This window comes from Bufo bufo, chromosome 5 (genome assembly GCF_905171765.1).
Source record: "Bufo bufo chromosome 5, aBufBuf1.1, whole genome shotgun sequence".
NCBI classification, from domain to species: Eukaryota; Metazoa; Chordata; class Amphibia; order Anura; family Bufonidae; genus Bufo; species Bufo bufo.
The window spans coordinates 80532-98465 of NC_053393.1; the positions used below are offsets into that span (position 1 = coordinate 80532).

At 45.8% G+C, this 17934-nt stretch overlaps 2 protein-coding genes across 2 annotated transcripts in view; one reads left to right on the forward strand and one right to left on the reverse strand.

Moving 5' to 3' along the window:
- The first annotated feature begins 9951 nt into the window (after positions 1 to 9951).
- On the forward strand, positions 9952 to 10344 carry LOC121000987 (histone H2A type 1-like). Its single transcript, XM_040431843.1, has one exon. It carries the CDS (start codon positions 9952 to 9954, stop codon positions 10342 to 10344), a length of 393 nt encoding a protein of 130 aa, XP_040287777.1.
- Positions 10345 to 11218: 874 nt separating this feature from the next.
- The window catches only part of LOC121000984, a 59902-nt gene continuing 53186 nt past the window's right edge, over positions 11219 to 17934 (reverse strand). The window contains exon 5 of the mRNA XM_040431839.1: positions 11219 to 11534. Within this exon, the coding sequence (XP_040287773.1) occupies positions 11220 to 11534 (315 nt within the window). The 3' untranslated portion in view covers position 11219. The remainder of the gene's footprint in view (positions 11535 to 17934) is intronic.

Below are 17934 nucleotides of genomic sequence, written 5' to 3' on the forward strand. Positions count from 1 at the left end.
AGCCGTGCAGACTAGTGATGAGCGAGCGCTCGGCCGAGTAGCGCCATGCTCCAGTCTCCTCCCCGCACGTTTGGCGCCTTCTTAGCAGCCAATAACCATGCAGGTAAGTATCGCCATCAGCCATGTTCTCTCCTGGCATCACAGTGATTGGCTGGCCGGAGCGCGTCCTGCTATATGGCCCCCGGTCACGCGGGGGGGGTCGGCTCATTGCCGGTCGGGAAGGGACAGGCCGTGCAGGGAGATCGGGGTCGCACATTACTCTTTCTCAAGACCTTTCAAAGACCCAAAAGTCCTTTTAATTGGCAGCAATTTCAAGGGCAGATTTGCACTTTTTATATATTTTTGAATTTACACAAACCCCTCTTCATTGTCTCTCCTACTAGAAGGCGTCTGACTTCTGCCGTCTGTGCAGCACCTTCTGTGTATCCGGGCAGAGAGCGGAAGAAGAGCCGTGAAAACAGCCGGTTTTGTCCCAGAATCTGACCACATTGTTGCTGTCAGCTGTTTAACCCATTCATCTCAGTGCTCTGCATTAAAATACCGTCTGAGCGCTTCAGGCCATATATTGGGAGAAAGTGAGAATCAGTATAGACACAAATTCCACTGAATCTGCACCCAGTTTTCTTGTCTGCGCCAGAAACCGTTACTGGCCGCGCATTGCATCTCTGCCCCGTCTGAGCGCTTCAGGCCATATATTAGGAATAACATAACACAATGATGACGAATAGGGGGCGGACCAAACATCGCATATGGTCGCCCGCCGCGGCGAACGCGAACAAGCGATGTTCGCTGGGAACTATTCGCCGGCGAATAGTTCGGGACATCTCTACCCCCAGGACCTTGTTGCAGATCGGCTGTGGAGAGGAGGAATCGCTTACCTCCTCCTCCTGGCATTCCTGCAGGGTTGGTGGGGGATCTGTACCGGCCGTCCAGCATCTCGGTAGGTCTGGTGCAGAGACCGTGGTCCCATCTCCACCATCGGAGTTAGGGGTGCTGTCCCCCTGGGGTTGGGGAGAGAGACCGGTTGTCTCTTCTCCCTTTACAACCCACTGCTACTGGGGAGTCAGACCGACTGTCTCGACTCTCGGTAACGCTGCCTGGTGCTGGGTAGTGGGTGCGACCATCTCCACTCCTAGTAATGCTGGTTGCTGCAGGGACGGGGGACCGACAATCTCTTCTCCCTGTAATCCTGTTTGCCTCTGGGGTGAGAGACCGGTTGTCATCTTTCCCTGTAAGGTAAGCTGCCGATGGGGAATCAGACCGACTGTCTGGACTCCGGGTAACGCTGGCTGTAGTTGGGGATCTGGGCCGGCTGCCCAGCATCCCTGTAGGGCCGGTGGAGAGACTTCGGTCCCATCTCTACCTGCCGTCGGGAGGTCTTCCCAGAACCAGTCGATGAAGTTCCCTACTTTGGGAGTTGGTAGGAAAGCAGGGGGTATCGCCGTCAAGTCTTTCCAGTTGTAGTGGGGCAGATCTGGCTCGGCTTGTTGGGTAGGTTGGGGATGAACGGAGCTGAGCAGGTGTTGGTAGGTCTGCTCCAGCTCCCACTCCCTTGTTACCAGGTGGGTCATGTCTTTGCTCACATCCCATCCGCCAGCATAAACATGCATGCCCATCCGGTAGCCGTAGATGTCCCAAAACCTAGACTCCTCCATGCTGCGAGATCAATGTCCTCCTCCAAGGCCTCTCATAGTAACCCAGGTCCATCATAATCCTTTCCTTCAGGTAAGTCGTGCTCGGCCGTCCAGGGGGGATGTTGAATGACATGCCACCTTAGGGCCCTGTAAGCGTCCTCTAGCCAAAGCTCCTTACATACCAGGCTCTGGAGCTCTGTTACCCACTCATCCAGGGGCTGCTCTCCCAAGAGACCCATCCGCATCGCCACACGCTTCTGTAGCCGCTGATCATAACTGGGGAGACTCTCACCTCGCCGCCACTGGGCATTTTCCAGGACATCATACCAGACTTCCTTTCTGTCTGCATCCCTGTAGTCCGCGGCCCCCTCCTCCTCGCCATGGAACACTGTCCGAAGACTAGCTGATTCCATCCTGCTGTATCCAGGGGCGCTGTACGGATACTAGCGTTGCCCTCCATATACTCCACGAACTGTGTCTCCAAGCTGCTCCTCCTCGCACTAGGACACCATCCCACTGCTGCCACCACTGTAACGGATCTCCTGGCACCCCGACTGGGTACCTCCGTTGATGGGTGCTCCTAGTGCTTCCCGAGGGCTCCAAGCACTCCGCTCGACACCGTAACCATCACAGGAACAAGGAACAGGATGGCTGTAAAAATGTTATGGAAAGGGCTAGAGGGCTGAAAATGGCCTCAAAATGTGGTTAAGAGCATGGCAAGTGCGCTGCAAACAAATGTGGATAGGGAAATGACTTTAAATAACATAAAATACGTAAAAATTAAAACTAATAATCTTGATCTAGGAGGACGAGGTCCATATGGAGTAGGAGGTTGAGGAGGCGGTGGATGTGGCGGTGTAGGTGGAAGCGGCGGTGGAGGAGGAGGAGGAGGTAGCCTACACTGCTTTTTAGTTTTAAATTTATTTATATATTTTTTTAATTAGGGTACCAAAACATTGGGAAATATAACCGGTGATAACCCTTTCCAGCCGTGCTAAACACGCGTTCAGACAATACACCGGCTGCAGGGCAGGCCAGCACCTCCAAGGGGTAAAGGGCAAGCTCAGGCCATGTGCCCAATTTGGAGACCCAGAAGTCCGTTCTTCGCTCAAGTGGTGGAAGAACCTAAAAGATGGGAGGTCTCTGATCCAACCTCGTTCGGTCACGTTGACCACGGACGCTTCACTGCTGGGCTGGGGGCCCCATCTGGAGGACAACCCAGTACGAGGTACTTGGAATCCCCAGGAGAAAATCCTCTCATCCAATTGGAGAGAGCGGAGAGCGGTCAAACTAGCCCTCCTTCATTTTGCTCCTCTCATTCGCAGTCAGGCGGTGAGAGTCCGGACAGACAACACAACTGTGGTCGCTTACCTGAACAGACAGGGAGGGATGAAATCCCAGACCCTCCTGAGGGAGATGGGTTCTATTCTCTCTTGGGCAGAGGTCAACCTGCCCCACCTAATGGCAGTCCATATCAAAGGGGATCTCAATGTGGTCGCAGATCGCCTGAGTCGGGGTCTACCAGTTCCAGGGGAGTGGTCCCTGAACAAGAGTATCTTCTCCACGATTGTCCAGCGGTGGGGCACCCCGGAAATCGACTTGATGGCTACCCGATTGAACGCCAAGGTGAGCAAGTTCTGTTCCCGTTACAGGGAGGACAACCCGGTAGCAATAGACGCTCTGTCCATAACTTGGAGCTTCAGGCTGGCATACATCTTCCCTCCAATTTCCATGATACCGAGGGTATTGATGAAGATCAAGCAAGACCAGACCTCGTTGATCGCCATCATGCCATTCTGGCCAAAGAGGTCTTGGTTCACCCAGCTCATGCAGATGAGTCAGGGCAATTATTGGAGACTTCCCCTAATACAGGACCTTGTGTATCAGGACACAGGTCCCTGTCTAGATCTGAGGAGGCTCAATCTGACAGCCTGGAGATTGACAGGTCCATTCTAGAAGCTAGAGGGTTATCTGTGGAGGTCCTGAGAACAATTTCTCACTCCAGAGCGGAATCTACAAGCAAGAAGTATTCTAGAATCTACAGAATATTCCTGCAATGGTGTAATGACAGAGAGGTAGTTGCCTCAGACCCTCCTCTCTCCGCTATTCTACAATTCCTCCAGGATGGTCTAGACAAGGGTCTAAGCCCATCTACACTCAGAGCTCATGTCTCTGCCTTATCGGCATGCCTTAGCAGACCGATTTCTCAGGACCCCCTAATCAAAAGGTTCCTGAAGGGAGCCGAGAGGCTTAAACCCAGAATCCTGAGACCAGTCCCACAGTGGGACTTAACAGTGGTTCTAAAAGGGTTATGTGTTTCCCTCTTTGAGCCTTTGAATGAGGTGGACTTGAGGTTCCTATCCCTAAAGATCACATTCTTACTAGCTATCACATCAGCTAAGAGAGTTGGGGAACTTCAGGCTCTGGGGGCTTCTGAGCCCTATTTAAAATTCCTTCAGGACAAGGTCCTGTTAAGGTTTTTGCCAACCTTTTTACCAAAGGTTCCTACTTTTTCTAATATCAATCAGACAATATGTCTGCCCACTTTTTCACCGGCTGCGACTTCTCCTGAGGAGGAAAAGCTCCGTACATTGGACATCTCAAGAGGTCTTAGGATATATTTGGACAGAACAAGTGAATTCAGAAGGTCGGAAAACCTCCTTCTGACCTATTCAGGGAAGAACAGGGATCTGAAGGCCTCCAAACCCACTCTGAGCAGGTGGATTAAAGAAGTAACCCATCTGGCCTTTCTGTCCCAAGATTTGACACCTCCTTCTTTTGTCTCCGCCCATTCTACCAGGGCTGTATCCACCTCTTATGCAGAGAAGAAACTGATCCCCCTGGATCAGATTTGTGCAGCCGCTTCTTGGAGTTCTCTGAACACCTTCATCTCGCATTATCGTCTAGAGGCTAGACAGGCGGAGGGAATGGCCTTTGGACAATCCGTTTTAAGTGCCGCCCTCTCCTGAGAGGGGAGTAGGGAGCCCCCCCAATTTGGGTGAGGTTTCTTGCTACTTCCTCACTTGTGCTGCTGGTTAGGACGAAAGGGAAGCCTCAATTTTGACGTAAATTTGTTTTCCCTTAGTCCTAACAGCAGCACACAAATTTCCCTCCCCTTGTGTGATTATTATCATTTACTTGTTATAAAGCAACCCCGTCCAGTTAGGGGCCGGGTTATATGGGGTAGGGGCTTAATTAGTTAATTAGGATACTTAGGCAGAAATTTTTTGTGTTCATTAAAAATTCCGCCTGTCCTGACCAGCTTCACAGGGGCAAATACCCCACTTGTGCTGCTGTTAGGACTAAGGGAAAACAAATTTACGTCAAAATTGACGCTTCTTCAGAGGGTGGCTGAAGAAAGCTGCTCATTATAGATGGAAGTTGATGCATATGATGCTGGTGATGCTTCTATACCCCCCCCCCCCCCCACACACACAACAGCCCCCCAAGTAAGACCATAATGAGGACCGCCTGGTAATATGGAGGCTGTACTATAGTGTGAAGGCTGAAATCTGTAGGCTGTAATATAATATGGAGGCTGTAATATCATGTGGAGGCTATAATGTAATGTGAAGGCTATAATATAATGTGGAGGCTGTAATCTAATGTGAAGGCTGTAATATAATGTGGAGGCTGTAATATCATGTGGAGACTGGTAATATGGAGGCTGTCATTTATTGTGGAGGCTGTAATATAATATGGAGGCTATCATGTAATGTGGAGGCTGTAATGTAATTTGGAGGCTGTTATATAATGTGGAAGCAGTAATATAATATGGAGGCTGTAATATAACGTGTAGGCTGTAATATAATATGGAGGCTATAATGTAATGTGGAGACTATAATATAACATGGAGGCTATAATGTAATGTGGCGGCTGTAATATAATATGGAGGCTATAATGTAATGTGGAGACTATAATATAACATGGAGGCTATAATGTAATGTGGAGGCTGTAATGTAATGTGAAGGCTGTAATATAATATGGAGGCTATCATGTAATGTGGAGCCTGGTAATAGGGAGGCTGTAATATCTTGTGAAGCCTGGTAATATGGAGGCTGTAATATCATGTGGAGCCTAATAATATGGAGGCTGTAATATGTTGTGGAGGCTGTAATAATGTGGAGGCTGGTAATGTGAAGGCTTTAATATATTGTGGGGCCTGGTAATATGGAGTCTGTAATATTATGTGGATGCTGTAATATAATATAGAGGCTGTAATGTAATATGAAGGCTGTGATATAATATTGAGGCTGTAATTATAATGTAAAGTCTGTAATGTAATGTGAAGGCTGTTATATAATGTGGACGCTTGTAATGTAATGTGGAGGTTGTAATATAATGTGGAGGCCGGTAATATGGAGGCTGTTATATAATGTGGAGTCTGTAAGATGAATGCTGTAATATCATGTGGAGGCTGGTAATATGGACGCTGTAATATTATGTGGAGGCTGTAATATAGTATGAAGTCTGTAATATCATGTGGAGGCTATAATGTAATGTGGAGGCTGTAAATAAGGAGGCTGTAATATAATGTTGAGGTTAATAATATAATATAGAGGCGTTAATATAATGCAGAGGATATAATGCAATTTACAGGCTGGTAATATGGAGGTTGTCAATTAATGTGGAGGCTGTGATGTAATGTGGAGGCTGAAAATATGGAGGCTGTAACATAATGTTTAAGCTGTGATGTAGATGTGATGTAGAGGCCGGTAATACAGAGGCTGTAATATAATGTGGAGGCCAGTTATGTAATATAATATGGAGACTGTAATGTAGAGGCCGGTAATATGGAGTCTGCAATATAATGTGGAGGCTGTAATGTAATGTGGAGGAAGATAATGTAATATGGAGGCTGTAATGTAAGGTGGAGGCTATAATGCAGAGGCTGTAATAGAATGTGGAGGCTGGTAGTATGGAGGCTGTAATATAATGTGGAGGTTGATAATATAATATAGAGACTTTATTTTAATGCGAAGGATATGATGTAATTTACAGGCTGGTAACATGGAGGCTGGAAAATGAAAACCACCAGCACTTCTGAGCTCAGCCAATCAGAGCTGGAGGGCGGGGCCTGGAGTTCAGGAACAGCCCCGCCCCGCCCCCAGAAAGGCCGCCTCTCCGTGCAGTTCTCTTTCAGGTCCGCCCATGCTCCATATAAAGGAGGGCTCTGGGCTGAGCAGTCACTGCTCTCTGCTCCTCACACCTAGAAGATGTCTGGTCGCGGTAAAGGAGGGAAATTTCAAAAGCCAGAGATCAGCCAATCACTATAACATACTTATTCTGTAGCTCCACCTCTTGTGAACGATGATTGGTAACGGAAGTTTTGGCGGGCACATAATTGTACGAATAAACCAATAGTGATGTAGGGGTGTGGTTTACATGAGCCAATGAGGACGAGGCCGGGAGTATAAATGATCTGCACGGTCCGTTCCTCACCTCACTCTGTTGCTGTGTACAGATCTCTGCAGAGCCATGGCCAGAACCAAGCAGACAGCCCGTAAGTCCACCGGCGGGAAAGCTCCCCGCAAGCAGCTGGCCACCAAGGCCGCCAGGAAGAGCGCCCCCGCCACTGGCGGAGTCAAGAAGCTAGTGATGGGAAGTTCGGCTCTTTTAGGTGAATCGGTTCATTTGGATCAGCTCATTCAAATGAACCGATTCATGAATCGGATCTTCGGTTCACTTGGTGAGTCAGACTGCTGAGCTGACTCTCAAGTGCTAGCCCCGCCCCTCCCCACCCACCAACCAATCACCGACCAGAGCTGAGGGGGCGGGGCAAGCACAGCACACTGCAGCTCTGACTCGAGTCCTCTGAGCCGTCTGTACAGGGAGTCTAAAGGAATCGAATGAGTCACAAGAATCTAAAGATCCGACTCAGTCAGTGACTCATTCGATTCAAGAGCCGAGAGTCACTAGAACAGGTTACATTACACTAAGGCTGTCGGCTGTTGTTGCAGCAGTGATAAGGAGCAGAGATAAGAGAAGGGACAGATGACACAGAGTTTAGACTACAGGATGAATTACATTAACCCTTTAGAATCAAATTGGCTTCTCAGGAGATATATATGTTAAAGGCATCTCATGTGAACCCACCCTTAGTTATATAGCTACTGAATGAGATGCCTTTAACATATATATCTCCTGAGAAGCCAATTTGATTCTAAAGGGTTAATTTAATTCAACCTGTAATCTAAACTCTGTGTCATCTGTCCCTTCTCTCTCTGCTCCTGTCCCTTAACCTTATCACTGCTGCTGAGAGCCGACAGCCTCAGTGTAATGTAACCTGTTCTAGTGACTCTCGGCTCTTGAATCGAATGACTCAATGAATGGAATGAGTCACTGACTGAGTCGGATCTTTAGATTCTTGTGACTCATTCGATTCCTTTAGACTCCCTGTACAGACGGCTCAGAGGACTCGAGTCAGAGCTGCAGTGTGCTGAGCTTGCCCCGCCCCCTCAGCTCTGGTCGGTGATTGGTTGGTGGGCGGGGAGGGGCGGGCAGAAGCAGCTCTTCCACTCTAAGATCATATTACTGACTCCTCCCGAGTCCCTCCCTCAGGCTCCTGCTGCCAGCGTGAGGTGGTGAGCTGAGCGTCTGCATTCATTGTCTGTCTGCTGTGACTGAGAAGAGCCGTTTCAAACGGATCGGATCATTCAAATGAATCGACTCCTCCGGTTCACTGAACTGAATCGATTCAAATGAACGATTCGTTCATGAACCGGACATCACTACAAGAAGCCTCACCGCTACCGGCCCGGGACCGTCGCTCTCCGGGAAATCCGGCGCTACCAGAAGTCCACCGAGCTGCTCATCCGGAAGCTGCCCTTCCAGCGCCTGGTGAGAGAGATCGCCCAGGACTTCAAGACCGACCTTCGCTTCCAGAGCTCGGCCGTCATGGCCCTGCAGGAGGCCAGCGAGGCTTACCTGGTCGGGCTCTTCGAGGACACCAACCTCTGCGCCATCCACGCCAAGCGGGTCACCATCATGCCCAAGGATATCCAGCTGGCCCGCAGGATCCGAGGGGAGAGGGCTTAGATCTGCGCCCCGCACCCAACAAAGGCTCTTCTCAGAGCCACCACCTCCTCCAGAGACGAGCTCCACTCCGCCCTTCATCCTCCACCTCTGCTCACGGGAGGCGGGTTAACCCTTTCAGCGCTCTGATCAGTAAGAGCAGTTCCTTTATTCTAAAAGCGCTCCCTGTATCTCCCCCCGTCTATCAGGGACTCGCTGAACGTGACTGATAACCGCCTCCATCCTCCCTGCCCCCCGCCATCTCCACTCAGCGCTGCTGGGGGCGGAGCCATAGGACAAGTGCTTTACAGTGATTGGCTGATCTCTGGCTTTTGAAATTCCCGCTCAATTACAGTCCGGTTAGAATTCAGCGGCCAAACCCTCTACAGCAGCAATGTCTGCCCGTACTCGCAGCAGGTCAGGAGCGGTAAGTGCCCCTGTGTGACGCCCGGACCACCAGAGCCCCTGTGTGTGTGTAATGGACTGCTCCTCCACGGCCGCTGGATTCTGACCGCACTGTAATTGAGGGAATTTCTAAAGCCAGAGATCAGCCAATCACTGTAAAGCACTTGTTCTATAGCTCCGCCCCCTTCTCCTGCTCTCTGCGCTGGTGTCCGGGGATAGAGCGCACGGCGGGGCTCACATCCATCCATTAGCAGATCACTACTGCCCTCATCCTCCTCACTGGCTGACCACTACTCCCCTAATCATCCTCAATACCATATAACTACTTCCCTCATTCTCCTTATTGCCCAATCACTACTCCCCTCATCATCCTCAATACCATATAACTACTTCCCTCATCCTTAGTGCCCGATCACTACTCCCCTCATCCTCCTCTCTGGCAGATCACTGCTCCCCTTATACACTTCAGCTGAGCTCTGCTCCCGCTATGAATGGCTGCGGATCAGCGAGCTGTGCGGCTGCTCAGTGCAGGGCGGGAGGACGAGGCTCCGCTCCTACGGGCACATAACGGCTGAGGGGGTCCAGAGCTCTGCTCCTATTGGCTGGGAGAGCTCAGGATCTCGTCGCTCATTTGAATTTCCCGCCTATAGTCCCCAACTGCAAATGAGCTGCTGATCTACAGGAGGAGCCGGTCATGTGACCTGTACCCGCGTCATAAGCCACGCCCAGCGCCGCTCATTGGCTTCTCCAGAGTCTTGTCTCCGTTGGAGGCTTCTAATCCACCCAATGAGCGGCGCTGGGGGCGGAGCAGCAGCCTATAAAGGCGGCAGGAGGCGGCTCCTCCGGATCACACACATCAGAGTCTTCCTCACTGTTCTGTGCTCTGCTGTAGAGAACGATGTCTGGACGCGGCAAACAAGGAGGCAAAGTCCGGGCTAAGGCCAAGACCCGCTCCTCCCGGGCAGGGCTCCAGTTCCCGGTCGGCCGAGTGCACAGGCTCCTCCGCAAGGGCAACTACGCCCAGAGGGTGGGCGCCGGCGCTCCCGTCTACTTGGCCGCTGTGCTCGAGTATCTCACCGCCGAGATCCTGGAGCTGGCCGGCAATGCCGCCCGCGACAACAAGAAGACCCGCATCATCCCCCGCCACCTGCAGCTGGCCGTGCGCAACGACGAGGAGCTCAACAAGCTGCTGGGCGGCGTCACCATCGCCCAGGGAGGCGTCCTGCCCAACATCCAGGCCGTGCTGCTGCCCAAGAAGACCGAGAGCACCAAGTCGGCCAAGAGCAAGTGAGCCGGCTCTGCTGCTGCTGTGCCCCCGGAACCAAAGGCTCTTCTAAGAGCCCCCCACATGCTCTGTACGACTGAGCTGGCGATGCCGCTGATCTCCGCTGTGGAGGAGGCGTCACACAGGGGCACTTACCGCTCCTGACATGCTGCGAGTACGGGAGTCACACAGGGGCACTTACCGCTCCTGACATGCTGCGAGTACGGGCAGACATTGCTGCTGTACAGGGTTCGTCCCCTGTGTGTAATGGACTGCTCCTCCACGGCCGCTGGATTCTGACCGGACTGGAATTGAGCGGGAATTTCAAAAGCCATGGTACTAGTTCTATAGCCACGCCCCATAGCCTGCTCAGTATTAACCCGTCAGTGGCCGCCTTCTCCCGCTCCCCACCGGAGGAGGGGAGAACAGTCCCGTATTCGCTGTGCGGAGAAGAGCGGCTCCATCACTCCGCTGGTGTCCAGGGATAGAGCGCACGACCCCCCTGCACGCACAGTACACTCAGCGGCGGCATCACTACAGCAGGGGGCGGGGCGCAGTGCGGGGCGGTTATCAGCCGAGCAGCGAGGCCCTGATAGACTGAAGAGCTGCTAGCCCCGCCCCCCGGCTCAGCTAAATAGATGGCGGGACGGATTAACCCCTCAGTCTCCGAGCACAGCTCGTCTCGTAGCTGCGGTGGAGAACACCCGGGGCTCGGGATTTACAGATTATTGGGGGGTTTCTGTAATGTAGACCTCCGGCTGTACTGAGCACAGGGCGCCGCTGATCTCCTGATGTGCGGGCGGTGTTAACCCCTCAGTGGAATTGTAGCTCCTCCCCGGGAAGATGTGGGCGGCTCTGAGAAGAGCCTTTGTGCTGTGAGGACGGAGGAGCAGGCGGCAGCATTAACCCCCGAAGCCGTAGAGAGTGCGGCCCTGGCGCTTGAGCGCGTAGACCACGTCCATGGCGGTGACGGTCTTCCTCTTGGCGTGCTCGGTGTAGGTGACGGCGTCCCGGATGACGTTCTCCAGGAAGACTTTCAGCACCCCGCGAGTCTCCTCATAGATGAGGCCGGAGATGCGCTTGACGCCTCCCCTGCGAGCTAGGCGGCGGATGGCAGGCTTGGTGATGCCCTGGATGTTATCACGGAGCACCTTCCTGTGCCGCTTGGCGCCGCCTTTCCCGAGCCCTTTCCCTCCTTTACCGCGACCAGACATCTTCTAGGTGTGAGGAGCAGAGAGCAGTGACTGCTCAGCCCAGAGCCCTCCTTTATATGGAGCATGGGCGGACCTGAAAGAGAACTGGGGGCGGGGCTGTTCCTGAACTCCAGGCCCCGCCCTCCAGCTCTGATTGGCTGAGCTCAGAAGTGCTGGTGGTTTTCATTTTCCAGCCTCCATGTTACCAGCCTGTAAATTACATCATATCCTTCGCATTCAAATAAAGTCTCTATATTATATTATCAACCTCCACATTATATTACAGCCTCCATACTACCAGCCTCCACATTCTATTACAGCCTCTGCATTACATTATAGCGTCCACCTTATATTACAGCCTCCATATTACATCTATGTTTCTATTACAGCCTCCATATTACATTATCTTCCTCCACATTATATTACAGCCTCCATATTACCAGCCTCTACATTACATTACAGCCTCCATACTACCAGCCTCTACATTACATTACAGCCTCCACATTACATTACCAGGCTCCACATAATATCACAGCCTCCATATAATATTACAGCTTCCACATTATATTCCAGCCTCCATATTATATTACAGCTTCCACAATATATTACAGCCTCCATATTATATTATCAACCTCAACATTATATTACAGCCTCCATATTATATTATCAACCTCAACATTATATTACAGCCTCCATATTTAAAGCCTCCACATTACATTATAGTCTTCACATTACATCACAGCCTCTATATTATCATCCTCAACATTATATTACAGCCTCCATATTTACAGCATCTACATTATATTACAGCCTTCACATTACATCACAGCCTCCATATTATATTATCAGCCTCCACATTATATTACAGCCTAAAAATTACCAGCCTCCACATTACATTACAGCCTCCATGTTATATTACAGCCTCCGTATCACCATCCTCTACATTACAGTCTCCATGTTACATTACCAGCCTCCAAATTATATTACAGCCTCCATATTGCCGTTCTCTACATTACATCACATCCTAAACATTACATTACAGCCTCCATACTAACAGCCTCCACATTACATCACAGCCTCTACATTATATTACAGCCTTCATATTACCAGCCTCTGCATTACATTACAGCCCTCAAATTATATTACAGCCTCTATATTACCAGCCTCCATATTATATTATCAACCTCAACAACCTATTACAGCCTCTACATTAGATCATAGCCTCCACATTATTTTACAGCCTAAATATTACCAGCCTCCATGTTATATTACAGCCTCCGTATTAACGGCCTCTACATTACAGTCTCCATGGTAAATTACCGGCCTCCACATTATATTACAGACTCCATATTACCGGCCTCTACATTACATCACGGCCTAAACATTACATCACAGCCTCCACATTATATGACAGCCTCCATACTACCAGCCTCCACATTACATTATATTACAGCATCCACATAATATTACAGACTCCATATTACCAGGCCTCACAATATATTAAAGCCATGACATTACCAGCCTCCACATTATTACAGCCTCCACAACATATTACAGCCTCCATATTATCAGGCTCCACATGATATTACAGCCTCCACAAGATATTACAACCTCCATATTACCAGGCTTAACAAGATATTACAGCCTCCCTATTACCAGGCTCCACATTACATTATAGCCTCCATATTATATTGCAGCCTTCACATTACATTATAGCCTCCATGTTATATCATAGTCTCCACATTACATTATAGCCTCCATATTATATTACAGCCTACATGTTATATTACAGCCTCCATATTATATTACTGCTTCCACATTATATTACAGCCTCCAAATTACATTACAGCCTCCACATTACATTATAGCCTCCATATTATATTACAGCCTACACGTTATATTACAGCCTCCACATTACCAGCCTCCATATTATATTACAGCCTCCATATTACCAGGCTCCACATTATATTACAGCCTCCACATTACATTACAGCCTCCATATTATATTAAAGCCTCCACATTACATTATAGCCTCCACATTACATTATAGCCTCCATATTATATTACAGCCTCCATATTACCAGCCTCCATATTATATTATCAACCTCAACAACATATTACAGCCTCTACATTAGATTATAGCCTCCACATTATTTTACAGCCTAAATATTACCAGCCTCCATGTTATATTACAGCCTCCGTATTAACGGCCTCTACATTACAGTCTCCATGTAAATTACCGGCCTCCACATTATATTACAGACTCCATATTACCGACCTCTACATTACATCACGGCCTAAACATTACATCACAGCCTCCACATTATATGACAGCCTCCATACTACCAGCCTCCACATTACATTATATTACAGCCTCCATACTACCAGCCTCCACATTACATCACAGCCTTAATATTACTAGCCTCTGCATTACATTACAGACTCCAAATTATAATACAGCCTCCACATTACATTACAGCCTCCACATTAAATTGCAGACTCCATATAACCGTCCTCTACATTTCATTACAGACTAAAAATTATGTTACAGCCTCCATATATTCAGCCTCCAGATTATATCACAGCCTCCTTATAACTAGCCTCTACAGTACATTACAGCCTCCATACTACCAGCTTCTACATTACATTACAGCCTCTATATTTCATTACTGGCCTACACATTATATTACAGCTTCCATATTACCGGCCTCTACACTGCAGTCTTCATATTATATTACATTACTGGCCTCCACATTATATTACAGCCTCTGTATTACCGGCCTCCACATCACATCTACATCACATGACAGCTTAAACATTATGTTACAGCCTCCATATTTTCAGCCTCCACATTACATCACAGCCTCCACATTAATTGACAACCTCCATATTACCAGCCTGTAAATTACATTATATCCTCTGCATTATATTAACGCCTCTATATTATATTATTAACCTCAACATTATATTACAGCCTCCTTATTTACAGCCTCCACATTACATTATAGCCTCCACATGATATTACAGACTTCATACTATATTACAGCCTCCACATAATATTACAGCGTCCATATAACCAGCCTCCACATGATATTACAGCATTAATCTTACAGACTCCACATTATATAGCAGCCTCCATATTACCGGCCTCCACATTATATTACAACCTCCACATTATATTACAACCTCCCCATTACATTACAAGCGTCCACATTATATAACAGCCTTCACATTACATTACAGCCTCCACATTATAATTACAGCCTCAATATTATATTACAGCCTTCATATTACATTACAGCCTCTATATTATATTACAGCCTCCACATAATATTACAGACTCCATATTACCAGGCCTTACAATATATTAAAGCCATGACATTACCAGCCTCCACATTATTACAGCCTCCATATTATCAGGCTCCACATGATATTACAGCCTCCACAAGATATTACTGCCTCCATATTACCAGGCTTCACAAGATATTACAGCCTCCCTATTACCAGGCTCCACATTACATTATAGCCTCCATATTATATTACAGCCTTCACATTACATTACAGCCTCCACATTACATTATAGCCTCCATGTTATATCATAGTCTCCACATTACATTATAGCCTCCATATTATATTACAGCCTACATGTTATATTACAGCCTCCACATTACAGCCTCCATATTATATTACAGCCTCCAAATTACATTACAGCCTCCACATTACATTATAGCCTCCATATTATATTACAGCCTACACGTTATATTACAGCCTCCACATTACATTACGGCATCCATATTATATTACAGCTTCCACATTATATTACAGCCTCCATATTACCAGGCTCCACATTATATTACAGCCTCCACATTACATTACAGCCTCCATATTATATTACAGCCTCCATATTACATTATAGCCTTCATAATATTTTATAGCCTCCACATTATATTACAGCCTCCACATTACATTACTGCCTCCATATTATATTACAGCCTCCATATTATATTACAGCCTCCATATTACATTATAGCCTTCATAATATTTTATAGCCTCCACATTATATTACATCCTCCACTTTACATTATAGCCTCCATATTATATTACAGCTTCCACATTATATTACAGCCTCCATTTTACCAGTTATATTATAGTACAGCATAGTACAGTACAGTATATTATAGTACAGTATATTATAGTACAGCACAGTATAGTACAGTATATAATAGTACAGTATAGTACAGTATAGTATAGTACAGTATATTATAGTATAGCATAGTACAGTATATTATAGTATAGGATAGTACAGTATAGTATAGTACAGTATATTATAGTTTAGTACAGTATATTATAGTACAGCACAGTATATTATAGTACTGTACAGTATAGTACAGCACAGTATTGTACAGTATACTACAGCACAGTGTATTATAGTACAGCACATTAGAGTCCAGTATAGTACAGTATATTATAGTACAATATAGTACAGTACAATATATTATAGTACAGTATTATATAGTATAGTACAGTATATTATAGTACAGCACAGTATAGTACAGTATATTATAGTACAGCATAGCATAGTACAGTACAGTATATTATAGTACAGTATATTATAGTACAGCACAGTATAGTACAGTATATAATAGTACAGTATAGTACAGCACAGTATAGTATAGTACAGTATATTATAGTATAGCATAGTACAGTACAGTATATTATAGTATAGTATAGTACAGTATAGTATAGTACAGTATATTATAGTTTAGTACAGTATATTATAGTACAGTATAATACAGCACATAATAGTAGAGTACAGTATATTATAGTACAGCATAGTACAGTACAGTATATTACAGCACAGTATAGTACAGCACATTATAGTATAGCATAGTATAGTACAGTATATTATAGTACAGTATAGTACAGCACGGTATAGTATAGAACTGTATAGTATAGTACAGTATATTATAGTACAGCGTAATATAGTATAGTATAGTACAGCACATTATAGTACAGTATATTATAGTACAGCATAGTACAGTATAGTATAACACAGTATAGTACAGTATAGTACAGTATATTATAGTATAGTATAGTACAGCACTGTATAGTATAGTGCAGCACGGTATAGTATAGTACAGTATATTATAGTACAGTATATTATAGTATAGTATAGTACAGTACAGTATATTATAGTACAGCACAGTATATTATAGTATAGTACAGCATAGTACATTATAGTATAGTACAGCACAGTATAGTACAGGACAGTATTGTATAGTATAGTACAGCATAGTATAGTACAGCACTGTATAGTATAGTGCAGCACGGTATAGTATAGTATAGTACAGTATATTATAGTATAGAACAGTATATTATAGTTCCGTATATTATAGTACTGTACAGTATAGTACAGCACAGTATTGTACAGTATACTACAGCACAGTGTATTATAGTACAGCACATTAGAGTCCAGTATAGTACAGTATATTATAGTACAATATAGTACAGTACAATATATTATAGTACAGTATTATATAGTATAGTACAGTATATTATAGTACACACAGTATAGTACAGCATAGCATAGTACAGTACAGTATATTATAGTACAGCACAGTATAGTATAGTACAGTATATAATAGTACAGTATAGTATAGTACAGTATATTATAGTATAGCATAGTACAGTACAGTATATTATAGTATAGCATAGTACAGTATAGTATAGTACAGTATATTATAGTTTAGTACAGTATATTATAGTACAGTATAATACAGCACATTATAGTAAAGTACAGTAGAGTACAGTATATTATAGTACAGCATAGTATAGTACAGTATATTACAGCACAGTATAGTACAGCACATTATAGTATAGTACAGTATATTATAGTACAGTATAGTACAGCACGGTATAGTATAGAACTGTATAGTATAGTACAGTATATTATAGTACAGCGTAATATAGTATAGTATAGCACAGTATAGTACAGCACATTATAGTACAGTATATTATAGTACAGCATAGTACAGTATAGTATAACACAGTATAGTATAGTATAGCACAGTATATTATAGTACAGCACAGTATAGTACAGTATATTATAGTACAGTATAGTACAGCACGGTATAGTATAGTACAGCACAGTATAGTACAGCACAGCATAGTACAGTATAGTACAGTATATTATAGTATAGTACAGCACAGTATAGTACAGCACAGCATAGTATAGTACAGTATATTATAGTACAGCACAGTATAATATAGTACAGTATAGTACAGCATAGTATAGTACAGCACTGTATAGTATAGTGCAGTACGGTATAGTACAGTATATTATAGTATAGAACAGTATATTATAGTCCCGTATATTATAGTACAGCACAGTATATTATAGTACTGTACAGTATAGTACAGCACA